This window comes from Fusarium keratoplasticum, chromosome 6, assembly GCF_025433545.1.
Source record: "Fusarium keratoplasticum isolate Fu6.1 chromosome 6, whole genome shotgun sequence".
NCBI classification, from domain to species: domain Eukaryota; kingdom Fungi; phylum Ascomycota; class Sordariomycetes; order Hypocreales; family Nectriaceae; genus Fusarium; species Fusarium keratoplasticum.
The window spans coordinates 1,376,888-1,399,541 of NC_070534.1; the positions used below are offsets into that span (position 1 = coordinate 1,376,888).

General features: G+C 41.7%; 1 protein-coding gene across 1 annotated transcript; it reads right to left on the reverse strand.

The window, feature by feature from the left end:
* Positions 1–11,596: 11,596 nt before the first annotated feature.
* NCS57_00840200 (uncharacterized protein) lies at positions 11,597–16,736 on the reverse strand (the record flags this gene model as incomplete). Its single annotated transcript, XM_053058218.1, has 4 exons — positions 16,351–16,736; positions 12,701–16,301; positions 12,165–12,635; positions 11,597–12,094 (listed from the first exon to the last, which is right to left on the reverse strand). Exons 1-4 carry the CDS (start codon positions 16,623–16,625, stop codon positions 11,597–11,599), a joined length of 4,845 nt encoding a protein of 1,614 aa, XP_052912049.1. The 5' UTR covers positions 16,626–16,736.
* Positions 16,737–22,654: the final 5,918 nt, after the last annotated feature.

A 22,654-nucleotide genomic window follows, 5' to 3' on the forward strand; every position in this document is an offset into this window, starting at 1 on the left:
TCGATGAGACGGCCACCAATCTTTAAAACATGTGTATTTCATAGCACAAAGGCTAATTTAGCATGATCCTAGCTATTCCACACGAAGAACAATATGTTTTACAAGTATATGAGCTAACGAGAGCCCAAAATATAATATGGTTAAGTTGCCAAGGAAGCAAACTGTGCTTCTTTCTGTTATAGGCCTCATCTCCACTGCACTCTAGCACATACGACCATACCCACTGGAGAACTCGGGATCCCGTTAAGTTCTTATCTTTTGGTTAAGTATCGCTTTTTTCAGGGATTATAGCCTCTAGAATTAGAGACCAGAGCCTCTATTCTTAGAGTCTCGCGACTAAGTCATTAACTAATTAAGCGCCGTTATCGCAGTATTAATAGTAACTTTACCTATAATAACTTATAAATTAATAAATATAGCTATAAAACTTAGATCTTTAGCACTATAGACCTCTTAAGATACTCTAAGATTATTATTATAATTTTTTCTAATTTATCTAAGATATATTTATGCTATATAGGCTTTCTCTAAAGTTAATAGATAATAAGTACTTAAATATAGGAATAGAGGCATATTACTTTAGTTATTAAAGGCGCCTATATTAATTATTCTATATATATATTAATACTATTTCTATTATTTTATAGCTCTAGATAGATATCTTAAATAGTTTAATAATTCTTTTTTTAGGTTATCTCGATACTATTAATATACTATAGCTCTTAGTAGGGATATTCTAGGTTATGCGTATTATAGTAGGCTAAGCCCTTATTTTAAGAGCTAAAGTATTATAATTTATCTATAGGCTAACCCGACCTATGCCTTAAGGCGGATTAGATATAATTATACTTATGGCTAGCTTTTATTAGCTTTTATAAATAGCGTAATTTAAATACTCTGCGCTTACTTATCTAAGCCAGGTATTAAATAGGTTTCCCTTATAGATAGGCTAAAAAGATTATCGCTACTCTCCTAATATAATTCTCCCTAAATAATTCTCTCTATCTCCCTATATAATTTTAGTAATACGCGGTATTTTTTAGACTAACCTACCCTATATCTATAATACGGCGGCGACTAGCCGGATGGACGTAGTGCCACCTAGGTATAGAGGGTCTAAGTCTATAACCCTTGATCTAGGGTCTTCCACTATGTATAGCTAACCCCGACCCGGCGCTACTGCGCGCTTAATTATTAAAAAAGATAATTAGGCGCCGGCGGCTATAGCTATTTAGCTCCGGGCTAAGTCTAGATTTAGTTCTAACTTTAATTTAAACCTCTTTTTATATCTTAAAAGGCCTCCTATTAGTTAAGTCTTATTCTAGTATTATAAGATAATTTATTAAAATATAAAATATTATATCTCTTAGTATTATAAATTACTTACCTAATTACCTAAAAGATTAAAATCTAATCCTAGGCCTAGATATAAGTATTATTATATAACCTAGGCATATGCTATATAACTTAGATTATTAATATAATACCGCTATAATTATCTTAGTATTATAGTAAAAGTATAAGAGAAGGATAAGAATATTTTTAAAATAATAAATAATACTCCTTAAGAAAGTATATAATCTTTATAAAAACTATAATAATATTAATATCTTTTTTATTATATATAATTATTAAAGTAATAAAATTTAGTAATACTTAAATAGATATATATTACTTATATTATTAGAGATAATAAAGTTACTAAGTCTTATATTAAAGAATAATTCTAATTATAAATAGAGCTTAATATATCTACTACCTATAATCCTAAATAACTAAGGCCTTAAGAAAAGACTAACTAAATATATTAATAGAAGGGGTTAATTATATTTATTACCTAAGATATAATAGGGCTAATTAGAGAAGAATAGGGTATAAGGTATATATCTAGGCTTATAACTTTTATAAGATTAGAATATTATTATATTAAAAGATTCTTATTCTTAGCCCCTAGCGCTACTTTTATTATCTCTGTGATATACCTCCCTTTTTACCTATATTATATATTATTTATATAATAATATCTTTCCTTATTCCCTTATTTCTCGCTTTATTTTATTCTCTTATAACTATAATTATATTATATTATCTCTCTTATTTTTATTTCTCCTCTATTATAAAACCTAGTATATTATTTTCTTAAGCTCTCTTAGCTATATCGTAAGTTAGCTACCTCTTAACTATATTATCGCCCCTATAGACCTCGCCTTCTTTACGCCCACGAGAGAAGGCTTAAATTACCCAATAGACCGACTTAGATAAGTCTTATATGGATCGTATTAGTATATTGCTGCTTGGCGCACTCCTCTTGCCCGGCAGAATCACCACGTTAGATCATGCTGTGGGACCAACGATAGGAGGCGCATGTGAGCGGCCTGAGGAGCAGCCGGGCCTAGGAGGCCAAAGGGCTGCGGCGGACTCTGTGAGAGGCATCGGTTAGATAGGCATAGTGGAGGCGCAACCGTCTTAGCTTGTCTCCTGGGCGCCGCAGACGGCCTCCTGATCTGCCTCACTGGCTCGGAAGTATATGTATTAGTGATACCTGACTTGCCTATTATGGAAATAGCGTCCCGGTCCTTTCTATGGCTCGATGGTCGCCTAACCTAATATCTCTAGGATACTACTAAGTCTGCCTTGGGATAAGGCACTAATGGTATATATCTCAGTCGAGAGGAGACCTAGGCTTATTATAAGAGGGACATAAGGGTATGCTAGATATGTCAGCGTGCCCGAGGCATATTAATAAGCGGATAATGCCTTGCTCGAGTTAGTAACTCGAGTATACGCTAGTACTATCTCTTCCCCCTTTAGGAAGAGGCCACGGGCAAGTCATGGCCTACTTTTTGGTTATTACGCTGCATAGGCGCTTAGATAGACTTATATCTAGCTAGTATCTCTAATAAGGATCGGTTCAGGAGGTCTCTAAATAGCGCCTGATCTCGTATTATATAAGCTTGCGGCGAGAAGGGGCCGGTGCGTTGTAGAACCCTTGCTTAGGATGGCTTTCGAGTAACTGGCTAGCGATGGCTAGGGCGGGAACGCTAACCAAATGGCTCATCGTATCCGACAAAGGTTGCACTCTGTCTGATATGGCGGGTCGGTGTGCCTCGAGATACTCTAGTTAGTTTGTTTACCTCCTAGGCGGAATACGGCCGAGCTTCTAAATATAAATGAATTATCTCCCCGATATACTCGGAGTTAAACCTATAATATCGCTAGAATTTTTGATAACCACTATAGCTTTTCTATATTTCCGAGCCCTTTTTTTTATTTTCTAGTATGATGCGGCCTTAATAACGGCCTCAATAGAGACGGCACGCTAAAACCCAGAAGGAGATAGGGAAGCACTTTTTGCCCTCCTAATGACGAGCGTCTTGACCCTTCTGTACCTCGGTATCTCGTTGGCGATTACCTTTATAATCCCATCGAGGATCTAAGTGAAGGCCCTTGTGCTAGTTTAACTTCTGAAGCGGAATACTTAAGCCGCTACCTCCCTACTATGGACTAGTGGGCGTTAGCAGAACTAGCTCAACTAAGTGTTTAAGTGCCAGACACGGGACTCTTCCAGAAAGAGATATATTTGACGGGCCTAATGGGCAGGATTTAGAGTATTATTATCACTGAAACGGCTAAGATAATTAGCCTTAAATCACGGTGCTACCCATGACTTAAGGCTAATTATACCTACTCTATCCCTGCCTATAAGAGTGTTAGTCCCTCGGATTGAGTTCTAGAGGAAGCTAGCCTATTGTTACTATGTACTCTTGTCTCCTAAGCGATCTTATCCCTGTTACCTAGAGGCGATGGCGTTTCCCGAGCCGATATAAAGTAGCGCCTTAAGGGTTAAACTAAATACCTCCTTGAAAGGCGGGCCGAGTAACTACTTAGAACCTTTCCTAGGAAGCTAGATATCCTGGATCGACCTTCTGATAGCTGAGATAAGGCATTTCTTAGTCGACTTAAACTCGCCCAGAGCAACCATAATGGCTTACTATTTGACCAAGTGATTGCTGAGAGATTAAAGCGGCTAGTGGATGCGGCTAAATAATATTGGACTATTATATAAAAGATAGGGAGGTAGAGTAGTAAGGGACGCGATAAAAAGGCATAAAGAAAGAGGAGGAAGGTTTTATTAAGTATCCTTGTTTACTGGCTTATATTACTATGTGGCGATTAAAATGAAATACTATGTTGGGAGGGCGATGCTATGTATTTTATTATTACTGTAAACGTGCGGTGCTTTTTCTGATATTTCTCCCTATGCCCGTTCTATGTATAGGAGCGCCTGACTTAACTCTAGATGTTTCTTTTTAGAAAGACCTAAAAAGAATTTATCGTCTAATAATAGCCCCTTCTTTTGCTGCTATGTTTCTCGTAATAGGTCTAAAGCTTAGATTTACCCATTAATTAGATCGTCTTGAGACGATTTGGCCTCTTGGATCGAAGGCAAGGCTGTCTCCTTGACTTACTATTGTAAGGTAAAGGAGGGTTAAGCGACTAGCTTTTAATCGTAGTCCCGTAATATAGGGATGCTAACCTTATTGTATCTAGATAAAAACTAACTCCCGTGTGTATCTAGCTAGGCTGTTATATAGATAGTTATCTTATTTAGGGGCTTATGTAGCTACTAAAGGTTAGTGATAGGTAATCTATAGGAAACTTTATAATCTAGACCCTAGCTTAGCCGCTACTCTCCTAATTACTGTAATATAGCCGTTACCGCTAGTTATAGCTTTTATATCTGTATTTTATGTCTGTATATAGTTTATGTATATATAGCGTAGGTAAGTAGGATTTATAGAATATAAATAATTGCGGCTCTGCTTCTTCCGAGGCTGGGATGTGATCCTTATAGTCGCTTTATATGGCTGCCTTAGCTAGACGGCATGGCATTGCTAGGCTTGTATTAGCTAAATAACCCTAGCACTGGATGGAGGAGAGTCTCTTTGCCTGAGCTAGTAGCTAGTTATATATTAAACTGCTTACGGGAGAAGCTTTAGGCACTGCTGTAAAGAATATAGTAATATAATGATAGTCTCGCTTGATATTATCTATATTATATAATATTCCTATTGCGAGCGCTTATTAGATCGTAGTCTACTGCATAGTTGTGACCCTAGATTTGGACTCTTGCTGCATAGAGGCCTTAATCTAATCCGTAGTATTAGCTAAGGCTTATATTTTCTTACTGAGTGAGAGCTGCTACTGATGATGTTGTATGAGGATAGTCTATATTAAGTACTTGCTCTTATAGGAGAACGTAGCTTTGCATTAAGGCTAAAGTATTTCTGGTGCGGTATTAATATTTTTAGATAATAGTTAGGTTACTTATGCTCGTTAGCGTATCGGGATACTCCTCTCCTAGTACTCTCTTCGTCGTCTCTATTACTCCTACCTATAGCTCTTTTGCCTCTTTTTATTAACCTTAGTTTAAGAATATCGATGCTAGGTTAATTATGCTTATTAGCGTTAAGGGATATTCCTCTCTTAGTACTCTCTTTCTTATCTCTATTACTCCTATCTATAGCTTTTCTGCCTTCTTTTATTAACCTTAGTTTATAAATATTAATGCTAGGTTAGCTATACTTATTAGCATATCGAGATACTCCTCTCTTAGCACTCTCTTTATTATCTTTATTACTCCTACTTATAGCTCTTTTGCCTCTTTTTATTAATCTTAGTTTAAGAATATTAATGCTAGGTTAGCTATGCTTATTAGTATATTAAGATACTCCTCTCTTAGTACTCTCTTTTTTATCTCTATTACTCCTACCTATAGCTCTTTTGCCTCCTTTTATTAACCTTAGTTTATAAATATTAACGCTAGGTTAGCTATACTTATTAATATATTAAGATATTCCTCTCTTAGTACTCTCTTTCTTATCTCTATTACTCTTACCTATAGCTCTTTTACCTCCTTTTATTAACCTTAGTTTCTAAATATTAATACTAAGTTAGCTATACTTATTAGTATATCGGGATACTTATCTCCTAGTATCTTAGCCCTTATTTTAATTACTTTCCTACCTAATTTTTCTATAGCTATATACTTACTAATAGCTAATATATATAACATACATATATAGCGAACGTAATAGTCAACCGAGCGTAATAGAAATCTTAACCTTTTATATTAATATAGCAATAAAAACGCGATAAACTAATTAATTAATTAAAACTACTCACTATACTCTTCCCTAGATATCTTAATTACTACCTAATAGGTCCTTATATTATGGTCGGGCTAGCCGCAGATATTATAACGCTAAACCCCCGGTCGCGCCGACCTTCCTTAACCACCACGTCTCGATAATTTAGCCACTACCTACGCATCAGCATCTATTTAATTAATTACCTACCTTCCTTCCTCTACCGTTATGACCCCTTTTTTCTATAGCTGGGTTCTTTTTGCCCTCTGGCGCCGACTAAGTATCTCATTTACCTCCCGAAGGTCTTTATTCTCAGTAGCTAATAAGGCAACCCGATATATAACTGCCTTTATCCCCTTCTTAAGAGACCTTAGGGCTTTAAGGATTAACTCTAGGGAGCTATTTTAGTGCCTTTTAATTCGTCTTTTAAGGTATTTAGATTAAGATCCGGCCTTAAGTATAGTCCTTAGGGTCCTTGAGACCTAAGAGGTCAAGGGCTTAGATCCCTCCTTAGTAGGCATTAGAGTCCATAGCTATATATTAAGCTTCGAGACCATAGTTTCTAAGTCAAGGGGAATAAAGCTAGCTCCTTTAAAAGCCCCCTTAATATTTCTTTCCGTTATAATAGCCTCGTATATAGCATAGAAGGCCAGAAAGAACTTAGTCTTTAAAACATAGGTTATAGAGCATCTAATCAGATACTCTATTTCTCAACCATAGGCCTTCTTTAGTAGCCCAAAGCACCTGATATTAAGAGGCTAAAGTAGATAAGAGGAATAAGGTAGCATATAAAGCTAGATAATCTTCTTTTCCTTATAATATCTCTTAAATTTAATTAATTAGTGATTTTCGTAGCTATCGAGGATTAAGAGACGATAGGAACTAATTAATCAATTAGTTATACACCGGTCAAAGTACTTTAGCCACTCGAGGCCAGTCTCATTATCGGTCTAGCCATTTTGGGTCATTATAATTACCTAATCGCCCGGAAGGTTGCTTTCTCGGTACCAGTTGGCGAGGTAATATTAGCCCGCACTAATAATAAACAGCTAGATCGCCTAGCCTTCCGCATTAATCGCTTAAATAACCATAATCCATTCCCGGTTTCTAGGCTATACTAATTTTAGCTTTAAACGCCTTTCTGAGCCTATAATAACTATTCCGCTTATAATTATGCCCATAAGGAAGCCCATCTTATTAAAGTTATAGATATTATTTAATCAGATATTATACTTCGCGATTATATTCGCTATAAGCCAAAACCAATCGCGGATAATAGTTAGATCTTCGCACTTAGCTCTCTAGTAGTTATATTTATAAAAAAAATACATCTTAAGCTCTAGGTATTACTTAACGAAGTTTAAAGCCTAATGCATACTAACTAGTGGCGCGTCGCGGTCGATAAGTAATTAATTAGCTATTTCTTTAATACCACGAAGCCAGGGGGGGAATCCTCGCGAATCTAAGTTAAGAATAAAGTAAATAAGAATCTATTCCTCTAGATTAGATAGGCGACGCGATTTATTAAAAGTATCGCATCGAGATTAGATGCCTTACTATCGGCGCTATAGCCTCATCTAATTAATATTATATATCTCTGCGGCGCGTCGGAGGCTTAATTTTTAGTTATTCTTAAGGGCCCGAAGTATAAGAAGTAATCTAGCTTTATTATTTAATTAAGATATAATAAGTTGTTAAGAATCAATTAATTAAATAGAGATAATATAGGTTGAGGGATTTTTATCACGCTCGGTTGACTATCACGTTCGCTATATATATACATTAATATATAATTTACTAGTAAATAGGCCTAGTTCTATAGGTCCTTATCTAGAGGCTTCTCCTTTAATATAGACTTAATATAAGGAAGTAATAACTAGTAAGTTAGCTATATCTTAAAGGCACTACTTAGGAAATATCTAGATATAAACTATAAGAATATTTATTTCTATTATTTTATATTATCTATTATAAATATCTAAGCTTATATATAAAATTATACTAGGGAATATACCTTATATATATTTTATACTATTATTATAGATATAAGTAAGTAGCTATAAAAGATATTAAAATTATCTTTAAAATTATTACTCTTTATATTCCTATTTATATTATTTATTAAATTAGTACTATACTTATAAAGTATAAACTTAGGAATACCTTATAGATTAAAAAAGCTTATAAAGAAAAATAATTTCGCTATAAATAGTCTCTCGCGGCGTATTTATTTAAATATAACTTACTATATTATAACTATAAAGTTAAATATAGTCTTATCTTATTAAAGATCCCTTATATCTCTATTAAGGAGGCTACCCTTTTTCTTATTGCTCTCCTAGAAGGCATTAAGATATATTTTTACTAATATACGGGGGGCGCGATAATTAATATATGCCGCTACTTAGGTAATAGCTAATAGGATATAATCTAAAGCCTAGAGGAGATTAATAATAATATCCTTATTAAAGTCTTTATTAAGCCTATTCTAAAAAAGCTAAAGGCCTTAGGTATTATCTATAATTAAGATCTAATAAATAGCCTTTTAGCTACCTATTAGCTTTTTAGTAGTATTTATACTATATAATATAATAAGGATAATTCTATTATAGCGCTTTAATAGGTATACCGCGAGTAGCTACTAATTACTTTTTATAATAATATTCTCGCCTATTAGTTAATTTACTACCCTATTCCTATTAGTATTAGCGCTAAGATAAAAGAGGTTAATACTATTAATATTATCTAAGACTATTAACTATAAGCTAGCTTCCTCGGTCTATAGCTAATTATAAATAAGCCTAAGTATATTAATATTAGGATTATTTCGCCTCGGTAATTCTAGCCTTTATATAATAGACTAATAGGCCTCTTTAAATCTTAGTTTTAAGCTTATATAAACCTAGAAGACGCTAGTCTGTGATAATTTATTATAGATATAATAAGTAAATTTAATAATAACCTATAATTTATTTTAATTAATTAGCGTAAAGGTAGTCTTTAAAGAGTATTTATTTAGTAATCTATACTTAAACCCGCCTATACCTATGAGGGCTATGTGACTAGTAGAGCTTATATATTGCCCCTCTAGTTATATAAGAATATCTAGCTGATTAATAAAGTTAGGATCTTAGTTAAATGGGATATAGAAGTAGGGTTTATAAGTAATTAGTATATCTCTACGCGGTTAGAGTAAGATGCCTTTAAACTTTTATTATATATCGAGTAAGATTATATTATAATAGTATTAGCCAGTCCTGCCGAGCCTTCTAGATAGCGCGCCTACTTATATCTAGTCAATTTATAGATACCGCATAATAGTTTAATTATAGTATTCTAGGTTAATAATAATCCTATTAACCTCCTTGCTATTAAATAGCTACCTAAGGGCATATAGTCTAAAATGGCGTATTATCTTGCGGGCCTTGCCTAGATCTAGCCTAGTCTATACTTAGTCCAACTCTGACGTATAGCTATCGAGAGAGTTAATTAATCTTCGCGATATTATAAGCGATTAACTATTTAGATTATTAAGAAGACACTGAGCTTCTTTAAGGTATTTGCCTAGGTTATCTAATTAACTTTAGAGGTATATAATATTAGCTCTAGCGTTTCCAATGGCTATAAAGTAATCGGAATAGAGCTTTATGACCTTTGCGGATAGGTTAATAATAGCGATAATGCTTGTGGCGAGACCTACCGCCTCGGCTATGGTAGGCAATAATCTTCTAGCGGTTAAGAAATACTTTTAAAGGAGTCGACTTTTCGAATTAATAGCTCGAGCTAAAAGTAATAAGGAGGGAGGGAGATCTATTGATAGGTACTATAATAGATGCCTAATGAGGCTGTGGCGGGGCGGAGTTACGCCTAGATTCCTACTAATGAGGTAAACTCGCTTTGTGTATTTTAGAATAATTAGTCCGTTATAGTACCTCACTATATCGGGAGATAGGTAATAATTATTAGTTACGAAGAATAAGTATAAGATTACTTTCTAAGAGGGCGCTTTGCTTACTTATATCTATATTTATAGCTAAAGCCCCTCGTAGCCGCTAAAATCGGGTATAGCGCGTCGCGGATATATTTAGTTATTCGCTAATCGGTGGGTATCTAAAGTATGGGTATAACGTAAGGATAATCATCGAGGCCTATCCCTATATTAGTGGGCAAGGAACGGGCCGCGATATTCCCGCGCTACGTTCGCAGAGCTCGGCAACCCTCGAATAACTTCAAAGTTTATCTGGACGAGAACCTCGTATAATCCCTCTGCGCTTTGGTTCCTACTCCTGCGAGCTGCTAGACTCCAGACGAGATGCTCATACTGAGTTTGAAGCTAGGATCAAGGAAGCCTTCGCACGCTACTCCGGAGCTGTCGGGGTGCAAGGCTGTCAAGTGGATCACGGAAGCGGGGGTATCCACCCAAGCCCCGAGGGCCGGGCCCGATCCGGGCCCCGTTGAACTCGGTCGCAGGTTGCGAAGTCCCACCTGGAGAAGCTCAACAGGTTGACTTGGGGGGTGGAGGTCGATACGGCCCGGCCGTGGGAGATGACAATACAAGTCTGGACGGATAGGGAATGTGAAACATTGTGTTGGTCTGCCTACCAGGCATAGGAAAGTCCATAGCGGCGGCTTGTCTCCGGTTGAGCTTATAGAGCATCGCGACATGATCGCGAGACAGCATGGGGTCACGGCCTTCGAAATGGAGGGCGCCGGCGTATGGGAGCAGCAGCTTTCCGTGTATCATCGTCAAGGGAGTCTGTGACTACTAGATAGTAGTAACGGCATCATCTTTATTGAGAAGTACAACAATCATAGCCCAAGTACCCCCTCTGTGACCTATCAAGTAAGAGTGGTGTCGGATGCAAAGAATGCAGAGCCAAGCATAAAACTACCTATGCCCAGCTACCAAGGCGTTACCATGCGGCACGAACCTGCTCACATCTTGGGGGCTCAATCAAAAGATGGTGTGGTGAGAGCTGAGTGTCGATTGGACTTGCCGGGGGCACTTGAGATATACGAGACTTCTCTCCCATCTGGCCAGACTGCCTTGACCCCCAAGTTCTCCAGGACCGAACAAACTGAAAGACTGTTGGTATCTAGAATCCAAGATACCTATCTCCTGTCTACCCACTGCCAGGCTGCCGACATTTGACGACTACATATCAACTGTGTCCAAATTAACTGCCCTCGTGGTCAATGCCGTCGGTCATTGCTATCTTTGTCGACCACCAGTTCGCTGGTTGTGACTTCCGTTGAGCAAATGATTGGGTTTTCGACAGGCACTTTCTGCTCTTTCCGAGTTCGGGGGGGGGGGGGGGGGGGGGGGGGGGCTCCGCCAAGTTCATAAAGGTTCTCTCCAGAGCTGTCATGGAGGGGAGCCAGTAGGCTTAGCGTCAGCAACTACGCAATGCCCGGGAGAATATCTTGTACAAAGATTGCCCAATGGCTCACACTGCCCATGTGCTAGTACCAACAATGCCAACAACGATCGTGGCTCCCGCCATCCACCAACTTGCTACTCCAAACGCACCCTGGATGTCTTGCTTCAAGATGCCCCAGAGGATACCGAACAGCAAGCTAGGGGGAAAGAAGCCGATTCCGAGAATCCACCAAATTTTCGTCCAGTCCCAATCCTCCTTGTAATAGATTCCCCATGCTTCTACTACTTCTGCACGTGGTGTTTGAAGGTTTCCACCCGTCCACTTTGGGAGCTGCCGCAGGACTAGCGTTGAGTCTGGTTCAATGTCGTCAGGATTGGTGAAGAAGTCCATCATGAGTCGCGCTCCAATGGGTGGTGAGAATTTGGATGGGACCGGACTGCATTCGTATTCCGATCCGTTGGGTCGGACAAGACCAGCTGGAGGCAGGCAATTGCAAGGCTTCCCCTGTTCACAAATCTCATGGTGACATCGTACATCAATGTATCGACGGCCGCCGTACGCGAACTAAAGTCTCAAGTCGTTAGGGGAGAAAAAAAACCTACAGTAATTATCCCCAGAGATAACGTATACGCACCTTCATAAAGTGAATGGCATGAATAGTCCTAAGCGAGCAGTAACCTCGTAGTTTCCCTCTGTGCTCATGATAACTATTTCGTAGGGTGCGGAAAAGATGTCGGTCGTCTGTAATGTGTGTAACTAGTTCTGGGTGGAGAACGACTGCATGTCTCCTCAGTTCCATGCAAGATAGAAGATGAAGACTGGTTCCAGACAATTCACCCATTTCGAGGTCTTCCCGAAACCGGCTGATTCGGGCGTGCCCGGGGGGGCTCCGAGCTTGGTCAGCTCTGTCACCCGATTGGGAGGTGCTTGCCTGCACGGAGCTGTTGGAAGAATCGGAAGGGGCAGAAATTGCAGACTCGTGACCATTGCCTCTTGAAGAACTAGTCCTTGATCGATATGCTGATGAGTTCAGGTAGGCTTGCAGAGCTTGTAGAGCGCCTGGCTCATGCTCGACATAGTCATCATAAAGGGGTTTGCCACGTCTCTAAAAGGTATCAGTAATACTGCTTCGTGTAAACAAGAACAGGGGTGTGGGATGCGGATGCTTACGTTCTTCCATCTGACGCGCTGGTGACCAGGTGCAATGTCATGTTCTCTCAATCCGATGACAGATAGGAAGGTCCATATCTTTCGATAAATCTTTGCCATGCCTGCATCAGGAGCACGCAGAGCATATAAATCAGGTCTCGGGATCCCCGAAGACTCAGTCGATACGTGGGTAGGATTCAAGAATTCACGTAGATGATCCTGATAGACGCGAAAAGGTCGTCCGGTAGTGAAAAAGTCCGCAGTTGCTTCTAGATTAGATAGCAAGCTACCCTCTTCGAACTGATATCTATATTGGTCATCGATGCCGCCATCATCGTCGCTGTCGTCGCTGCCTTCGCTAGCATTATCTGCATCCTCCAAGGCAAGGTGTTGCGTGCCGGGCTTGCGGTGAGGCAGTTTTCCAACAGTCTCTGAGGGTGCTGGCGGCTCCACAGAGTTTCTTTCACCCAAGAACCGGTCAAGGATGATAAGATTGTCTTTCTCCTGTTTGAGCATTGCGCTGACCTGCTCTTGAACGGCGTTATTGGAGGGCATGGTGAGATTGCAAATGCCGTGTGAGATCTGAGTCCTGTTGTGTCGGAATCGCAAAAACTCAATTGCTGCTCGTTGAGAAGGGGTCTGCCCGTCTGCGCGGAGTTCCAAGAAATATTCCTTCAACAAACGCCGATGATTTCTCACAAATTTAGCTTCGCCCATGCTCTGGGTCGCTTCTTTGTAGAGAGTCAACAGCTCAGGATTCCTAGTCAACATACTCACAACGTAGGTCACTGCAGCATGCCGGAAGGTAGCCATCGCCGAATTTGGCTCCGCCAGAGAATCGATGTCGCTAGATATCGACACGATTGATTGAAAATCATCGTCGTCCATCTTGCCGAATTTTTTCTCAGCTTCGGACTTTTCGTAGTTGAAGAAGGTCATGGTTGGGCGACTCTCCGTCACTTGATCCTGGCTCGCAAAAACTTCATGAGACTGTGAAGAGGGATCCGTCAAGCCTTCACGATTTGACCAGAGAGAGTTCGAAGTTTCCGAATCAGCGATATCCGAGTAGCCCGTTTCAGGTACCTGGAACCCATCCTTCGCACTGTTCCATTCGTGCAAAGTCAAGAGGGCGTATCGTGTGTCGGGGTGGTTTGGTCCAAGGACTCGTCGCCTTAGCTGAAAGCAGTTCTCCAGCAGGGCCTTGGCCTTCATCCGTTGGTGTAGACCCTTCCATGTGGCCGCCATATCGGCCATGCTTGTCAGTGTATGAGGATGTGCCTCCCCGAGCACCCTCTTCCTCGTCTCCATCACTCGCACCTGTAGCCCTTCAGCCTCATTCCATCGGCCCTGGTTGCTGTATGTCGATGCCAGGTTCGCCATGTTGGTCAAGGCATCGGGATGCTCTTCTCCTAGTACCCTCTTCATCGTCTCCATCACTCGCATCTGTAGCTCCTCTGCCTCCTCCCACCGGCCTTGGTCCCAAAATATCGACGCCAGGTTGGCCATGCTGTTCAGCGTGCCTGGGTGCTCTCTCCCAAGCACCTTCTCCCTTGAATATAGAGCTCGTCGATTTATCTGCTCCGCCTCCTCGTACTTTCCCTGGTTTTGCAGCACCGACGCAAGATTGCTAACGCTCGTGAGCGTGTCTGGATGTTCTCTCCCAAGCACCTTCTCCCTTGAATATAGAGCTCGTCGATTCATCTGCTCTGCCTCCTCGTACTTTCCCTGGTTTTGCAGCACTGATGCAAGATTGCCGACGCTCGTGAGCGTGTCTGGATGCTCTCTACCGAGCACTTCCTCCCTCACCTCGAGAGCTCGTCGGTTCATCTGCTCTGCCTCCTCGTACTTTCCCTGGTTTTGCAGCACCGACGCAAGATTGCTGACGCTCGTGAGCGTGTCTGGATGTTCTCTCCCAAGCACCTTCTCCCTTGAATATAGAGTTCGTCGATTCATCTGCTCCGACTCCTCATACTTTCCCTGTTGTTGTAGTACTGACGCAAGCAATCTGATGCTTACGAGCGTGTCTGGGTGCTCTCTCCCAAGCATCTTCTCCCTTGAATATAGAGCTCGTCGATTCATCTGCTCTGCCTCCTCGTACTTTCCCTGGTTTTGCAGCACTGATGCAAGATTGCCGACGCTCGTGAGCGTGTCTGGATGCTCTCTACCGAGCACTTCCTCCCTCACCTCGAGAGCTCGTCGGTTCATCTGCTCTGCCTCCTCGTACTTTCCCTGGTTTTGTAGCACCGACGCAAGATTGCTGACGCTCGTGAGCGTGTCTGGATGCTCTCTACCGAGCACCTTCTCCCTCGCCTCGAGAACTCGTCGGTTCATCTGCTCTGACTCCTCGTACTTTCCCAGGTCTCGCAGCACTGATGCAAGAATGCCGACACTCGTGAGCGTGTCTGGATGCTCTCTACCGAGCACCTTCTCCCTCACCTCGAGAGCTCGTCGGTTCATCTGCTCTACCTCATTGTATCTCCCTCTCATCCACCGATACCATCCTGCATTTACAAGCAGCCTAGCCCACCGTAAAGCGTCTCCGCTATCATCTGGCTCTTTTTTCACAATTACTGCAATGTGGGGATCCAATCTCTGACATTCCGTCCAGTTTTCATACCTCCCCGATGGATACCGGTCTGACATCACCCTCAAAAACTCCCGCTCCCAGTGCTGCATATCGCCGAATAAGGATAGCCACACGCGCGTGCAGAATTGCACCAAGGCATGCATCTCGAATATATCTGACTCGGCCGTTACGGCAACTAATGAGTATCCGCGGAGGACCTCGAGGTCCTCGTCAAGGTCCTCGTCAAGATCCTCCTCACCATCTTCCCCGTCGTCACGTGCGTAGGTTCGGAGGATGGACTCAGGGATTCCTTGAGGATTGAAGAAGCTCATGAAGGACAGCAGGTCGGCGGCAGATGGCCGTTCACGACGGATCTGTTCGAAGGTGATCTGCCATGTGGTCATAATTGAGTTGGAAGCCGACTCGTCGCGACGGAGGTCACCTGCATCTCTGTTGAGGAGGTTTGCTCTCTTCTTATCGCTCTTGCAGAACTCGTCTAGGTAGGCTGATATCGACATGCGCGGTGCCCGGCGGTTGATGTAAGCGGCGGCCTGTGTGATTGCAAGGGGCACGTGGTCAAGAGCATGAACTAAGCCAACAGCTGCTCCGGCTTCGTAGCCAACTTGGAGTTTTTCGTGCAGAAGTTGGCATGCTTCTTCGGTTCTCATGGCTGGTACCACCTGCAAGTTACTCCGACTACCTACCAGTCTTTCTGCCACATCCAAGCTTCGCGATGTAACGATAATGGACCCGTTAGAGCTCCGCGGCAAGAATGAGGCAAGTTGCTCCGACGTAGCCGAGAACAAGACATTGGCATCGTCTGCGCTATCAAGGATCATCATCCATCGCCCATTCTCCTCAACGCGGAGCCACTCGCAGACCAGCCGCAAGATATTGATATTCGGATCGTTCCGCCCGGGTAGTTCAAGTCTGTCCGCGATGGACTTGTAGGCTTCCTCGAATCGCCCTCGGGTGCTGGCATGCACCCAGAACACCCAAGTGTTAGGCGAGTGCTGCCGGACGTGATGTGCATATCGAATGGCAATTTGCGATTTTCTTTCATCGTGAGTCGAAGAAGGCATCGTTGTACTGTATCTGAACTTACCCTATGCCGCCAAGGCCTACGAGGGCGATACAAGTAGCAGGACGTGTACATTTCTCATCCATCCAATTCAGGATATCGGGGCGGTCGACAAAGTAGGGATCAGGTGGGAAGGGCACTGTCGAAAACGGTTTGCAGGGTTTGGGCGGGCTTCGTTCATATGCGGCGGCGGCCTGGTCATGGAAGTAGAAGGCATTGGATCCCTCATGGGACACTTGCGGAGCGGCGTTGTTGTACTGACCACTGACTGCATCATGAAACTGATTGGATGCGCCCATCGTTGCCGCTGTCGCCGGGTTGTTTGTAGAGTGGGAGCGACAACTCGTCGCAAATGTGGCTGCGGAATGGATGCCAAGTGCAGCGTTGCCCGCTCGACGCCGATGCGCAGTTGGCACAGCCTTGCTTTGGACGCCCCCGCAGCTGTCGGGATGCAAGGCTGTCAAGTGGATCACGGAAGCGGGGCATCCACCCAGGCGCGGAGGTCCGCACCCGGAGGTCTACGCCCGATCTGGAGCCCCGTTGGACCCGGTTGGACCCGATTACTTGTGACCAAGTCCGGCTGGAAATGCTCAACTCTGACAGTTGCAATTTTGGGATGCGCCATTGAACGCTGGGCACCGAGTTGTGAAAGGAGTATGGAAGTGAAGGAAGGAAGGGTATATATGGGAGCGATAAGTATTCCATCCTTGGAGTTCCCTCGTCCTCTTGTCATGTACTCTCGCTAGATATCGCTAACAATCTTGAATTCGTTTGTCTGGATCATTGCCAATCGCCGACCTATCGACGAGAAAAACGTATGCATCAATGGGAGGATTCTGCTGGGCATCGCAGAGTTCATTCACCTTGATACTAACCTCTACCGTGGCATTGGCAGTGAGCATCAATTGGGAATGTGGTTCGCGGCTTGGGCAAACAAACATCACCGACCAATTTTTCGACAATCGCCTGCTCTTATGGGAACTTGCGTCCATGTACACCCAGAAAGTGTCGGTCAGATGATGGTCTATGGGTGGAGAGAAATATCTAGCACTCCTGTGCAGCACACAGCCTCGTCTGCATGTGTTTGGCCCACCTGACGCCCAACGCAGAAGCACGACCCCCGCCAGTGTCTATAGAGGGGGCCGGTATCAAACACATACAGCCCAACGGCGCCGCGATCATTGGTGACACATCCATCATGACCCCCATCAGAAGCTTTTAATATTAACATTTGCTAGCCCTCGACCAAATCGCTTCGTCATCTCATTGACTAAATCCGCCGCAAATCTAGGCACCTCATTCAATAACGACGACCAGCCTTCCAGGTCAGAGACATCCTCGACTACACAAGCCGCGAACTGAGCTATGAGCTGCTGAATCTTGAATTGTCCAGATATGGCATGATTATATACATAACGGACAAGTTCTCCAAACACGGGTACGAACGCCGACACCGATATCCTCCATTGTGCCAGCTCCCAAGCCAAAATTGTACACGAAAAGTTCACGTGGACGGCGTTGGTTTGGAAACAATCTTGGTTCGATCGAGTTATTTTCGATCAAAGTTATCTAGATAGTTTGGTAACCCAGCCCTGGTCTGGATAGGTTCTTTGATATTCTCTTGTCTGGACCATACCTATCACTCGCCTTGTACAATGGGCGTTAAAATTCACTGGTATTAACTATAACCTGCTACTTTTAGTAGAATACTCTCACTGGGGCCCCTGGCTAGGGCACCCACTGACACCTCTCTAGAAGCCCCACTGACCCTCGCTAGAGCGCCCTACTAAACAACCATTAACGCGCCTAATACCTCGCTAGAGTATCTATTAAGGCCTCGTTAGAGCATCTACTAAGGCCTCTCTAGAGTATTCACTATTAACCTCCCTATAGCACCCCACCCGTACCGCTTTAGAGTACTTACTCGCCTATCGCTAGAGCCCCCTACCCGCACCTTAGTCTAGTACCTTATCGCCCTACTTAAGTACCTATTTACCTTACTTAGGCCCCCCTACTTATACTCTAGCTCCTAGGATTAAATTTAATATTACCTTTACTATTATTATTAGTATTAAAAGATTTAGGTATATAATTATATTTTATAGGTAATATTAAAATAAGATATTAAAATTAAATATTTATTTTAGATAAAAAATAAGAATAATATTATTATATATTTATAGCTATTATTTATAAGTTATTCCTTTAGGTTAATTATTATTAAAGTCTAGGTTTTTTAGTCTTATATAGATAACTATTAAAGTATAAACTATAGCATATAGATATCCTCGGAATATAGTAATAAGACTATAAGGAGCTAGATATAAGAATAATAATACCTTATATAGATTAATTCTAAAGACTATACTAATTTTATTAATATTATTATCTCTAATTTATTTATTTAATACTTATCTAGGTAGCTATATTATTATTAGGAAAAGAGCTAAAAGAAAAAAGTTATTAATATAAATTATATTATTTTCTCCTAAATTTATTAAGAATAATATAATAAAATACTTTAACTAAATCTAGAGATAAATCCTTAGTACTTAGAAGTCCCTTCTCTATAAGATAATAATTCTATTTAAAATACTAATTATAAACCTTAATATATCTATAGCGATTAATACTCTAAATAATATAATATCTAATAGAGAAGGTAAATTCTTACTATCTAGATTTAGCTATATATAGCTATTAAGATTCCTCGGTGCACTAAAAGGCAGAGTTAAAGCTAATAGAAAAGCTAGACTAATCCTATTAATTAATAGCTATATTAACTCTAGCCTAGTAATTAATATCTATCTCGGAGCCCAAGGTGCAGGTCCCGCAGCTCTATTAATAAGGAGTAAGATATTAGAGTATAAGCGGGTCAATAGGCACTAAGAAGAGCTTATAGGGCTATCGGTATTCTTATTAGTAATCTACTTAAATATAGCTAAGATATTTATATATATAGTATTATATATCTTAGTTAGTTTAGGGCTAATTAACCTAAATAGAAAAGACTATAGTAAGATAAATAACTCTATATTTAAGGTATTAGCTTCTATAGCCCTCGACTGCGTCCCTATAAGACTCCTAAGGGTATATATTTATCTATCTACGACTATTAAGGATAGGATTTAATCTAGTCTGCTATGCGATAATATATGGATAGACGAGGTTAAGAATAATATTAGATAGCATATACTCGGTTAGAGATAGCATATAAATGTGGTTCGCTGCTCCGTAGTTATACTGGTCGATCATCTGACTAGTGATCGCGGTTGCGCCGCGTAGGTGGTTATATAATATATATCTTACTAATGTAGGCTATACGTGATGTTACTCCGCCTTACTCGATGCGTCTTTTATTCGCACTCTGGTATGCGTCGAGAGCTAATAACTCTATTTATCTTTTATGAATAAAACTCCTTCTTCTATCTGATATTATGGCGATGATACCGGTTGATGATATGGACGAGAGTCTATCCGGCATTGTTTATCGCTACGGCAAATCGATCGTTACCTAGCTCCTTGAAATCCAGGACTATCAACTGGAAGGGCCCGAGTTAGTAGCCTTTATCCGCAACCTCGAATATTTCAAATACGTATCGAACCCTAACCGGAAGCGACGCCGGTCGAATAGCAGCGTTTAAGCCAGAGACCTGGCCCGGGGATTCCTAGATCGTTGGATAATTGATGCTCACGATGAGAGTAATTATGTTGCTTTGTCGTATACCTAGGGACTATCTAGGAACGAGGCTAAAACTAATGGGAGCTATGAGGTTTAGACGAGGAAAAGCTACTACTCTGGAGATAGACCTTAATATTACCTATTAATGGTTCGAGATTGTATCTTTAGTCGCATCACGAAGTATATGTGGCATAAGAATATCGAGCTCTTGTGGATTGATAAATATAGCGTTCCTTAATAAAATATTAGAAAAAAACAAAATGGAGTCTAGGCTATGCACCTTGTTTACTCTTGTAGTCGATACCCGGTCGCTATGCTTGCGCGATAGGTTAATTTATCGCTTGAGTTGAATCTCCTCCATAAGCTTCTCGATGGGTAGCTTGTACAGGATATAGAAACCGGCGTCGCGGGGATAAAATAATGGCTGCCTGTGCTGTTAAAAACGATAAGCCGCTAAGAAGCATTGATGACGCTACAGGTGCTCGGCGAGATGATGGAAGATAAGTGGTGGACACGCGCGTGGACGTTCTAGGAGTGCTATCGGGCCGGGTTATTTATGACCTTACTGATCCCTCTGGATATTTAACTAGATCGCCAGAAATAAAGCTACTTACTATTCGGAGATGTGCCTGGGGAGCTCTGCGTTAATGCTGTGGACTTTTCGAATTAGGCTACTAGGCTGTGTCTGGCCCTTTAGGAAGAGTCCCAAGGGACATTGAGCGAGGATGAGATTGAGACGATATAGCATATAAGCAGCACGGCGGGGAAGTATACGCAGCTCCTAAGGGGCTCCGAACCGATGTTCCCAGTGATTATCGCCGACATTGCAAAAAGAGGAATAATAGATCCCTGGGACCGCCTGGCTATCACGGCGAACTGTTGCCACTATCTAGCTCGATTAGACGCCTTGAAACTCAAAGACGAGTTTCATAGCCTTAGCTTATCGACCTTAGCCCTCTGCCTCCTTAACGGCGAGATTCTTAATAACGAGAAGTCCCGTGAACACCCCTAAGAGTTACTGGATTGCAATGTCTCTTAATGTCTCCGACGCGGATTTTATCACCGGTTCCGCAGTCCTCAGGAGGCACGAAGCCTCACCTTTAATAGAGGCTGCCGTTTCCCCGACGTAAGCCTCACCCCTACCGGCATCCAAACTAAAGGCCATCTGTGGAAACTAGGACCCCTCATTGATAGCTCGATGTTTCACCACTTGCCGTCCTTCGATGAGGATTAATGCGTTTGGCTATAGCCAGAAGAGCACCGGCGCCTCCGTCAACTAGTAGGCCTTTTGAGGCGCGAAAGCATTACAGCTGCCCTAGGAGATGAAGTGGAAAACTTGCTGTGTATTAATTCTTGTCTTGCTAGCGAGGATGATTTTAAGAACTTGTCGTTTTCTAAGCGATACCTACTACGAATGGCTGTTGAGCTGATTTCCGCGCTGAACGATGGTGGCAAGCTACGGCTGGGGGCTATTTAGGACCCTTTGGAGTCTTTAGCAGAGGCCAGGCTATATAGTGCTCTTTTTATCTGGGATAGAAATCCGTGTGGAAGGTCAGAGCAAGGGGCAAGAGGGGAGTTATCTGAGTTCGTCTTCACGGCCATAAGGCCCGTGAAACATAATAACTTGGAATAATGCGCCAACGACGTCGATCGATACGCCTCGCTCGAGGTCGAAATGGACAACCTGCCTTATGCTCCCGGCACTGGCGGATACATTCTACGCCTATACGTTAAGAGTTGGCTTCTGGGCTTATGCTTCTTTTATAAGTGCGAGCGGAACTAGGTTGTGTTTCCGTGGCCACTAGAGCTGGAAAAGTTTAAAGGATGAACAAATATTACAGTTAGCCTCGATGCTATGTTTTTCTTATGTATCTAGTTAATTGGCTTATTTATTTCTGGTTTTAGTTAGTTCATAATCTAAACCTTTTTCTCCCTTCTATTTAAGAAAGATTCTATAGTGATATCTTCCCCAAAAGCAACGGCTTTAGAAATAGGTCCTAGAGCGACGTACTCAAAGGTAGTTTCGTTTAGAAGATAATCTATTAGCCTTATGTCTACGAACCAGGCATAACTAGCCGCCGCTTCCAATAGCTATACTATTTTATTCTGTAGTTGCAAAAACTGTTAGATATGTTCGATCTGGGCACTATATAAGATCCTTCGTTCTAAAGCTATATAAGAAAGGTTAGGTTTTTTTTTTTTTTTTTTTGCCGGTCTATAATATCTTAAGTATTAAATGGCTGCGTCTTCTTAAAACTATCTTATATTATCAAGATTAGGTCGCTTATTTAATAGTGCCGCACGGATAGGGGTTATCTAAGCCAGATAGAGATTATCTAAAGGATCGAATATATAGAAGTCTTAGCTCTGGCAGTAGACTTTAACTATAAAAGACTAACCTTTAGACCCTTATTAGATAGTAGATAAAAAGAGTTATTTATTGCCTGATTCACCGAGGGACCTTCTGCCCGGTCGTCAGCTAGTTATGCACCCGTGCCGAGCGATAGATATAATACCCGTATGCTTCTAAAAGCGCTTAGCTTAGTATAGGGCGCAGCCTCGCGGCAGCCAATGACATAGAAGTGCAGCCCTTTTCGAGTAGACGAGGGCCGGGCCAGAGTCCCTAGAGCATATGGCTCCCGCGGT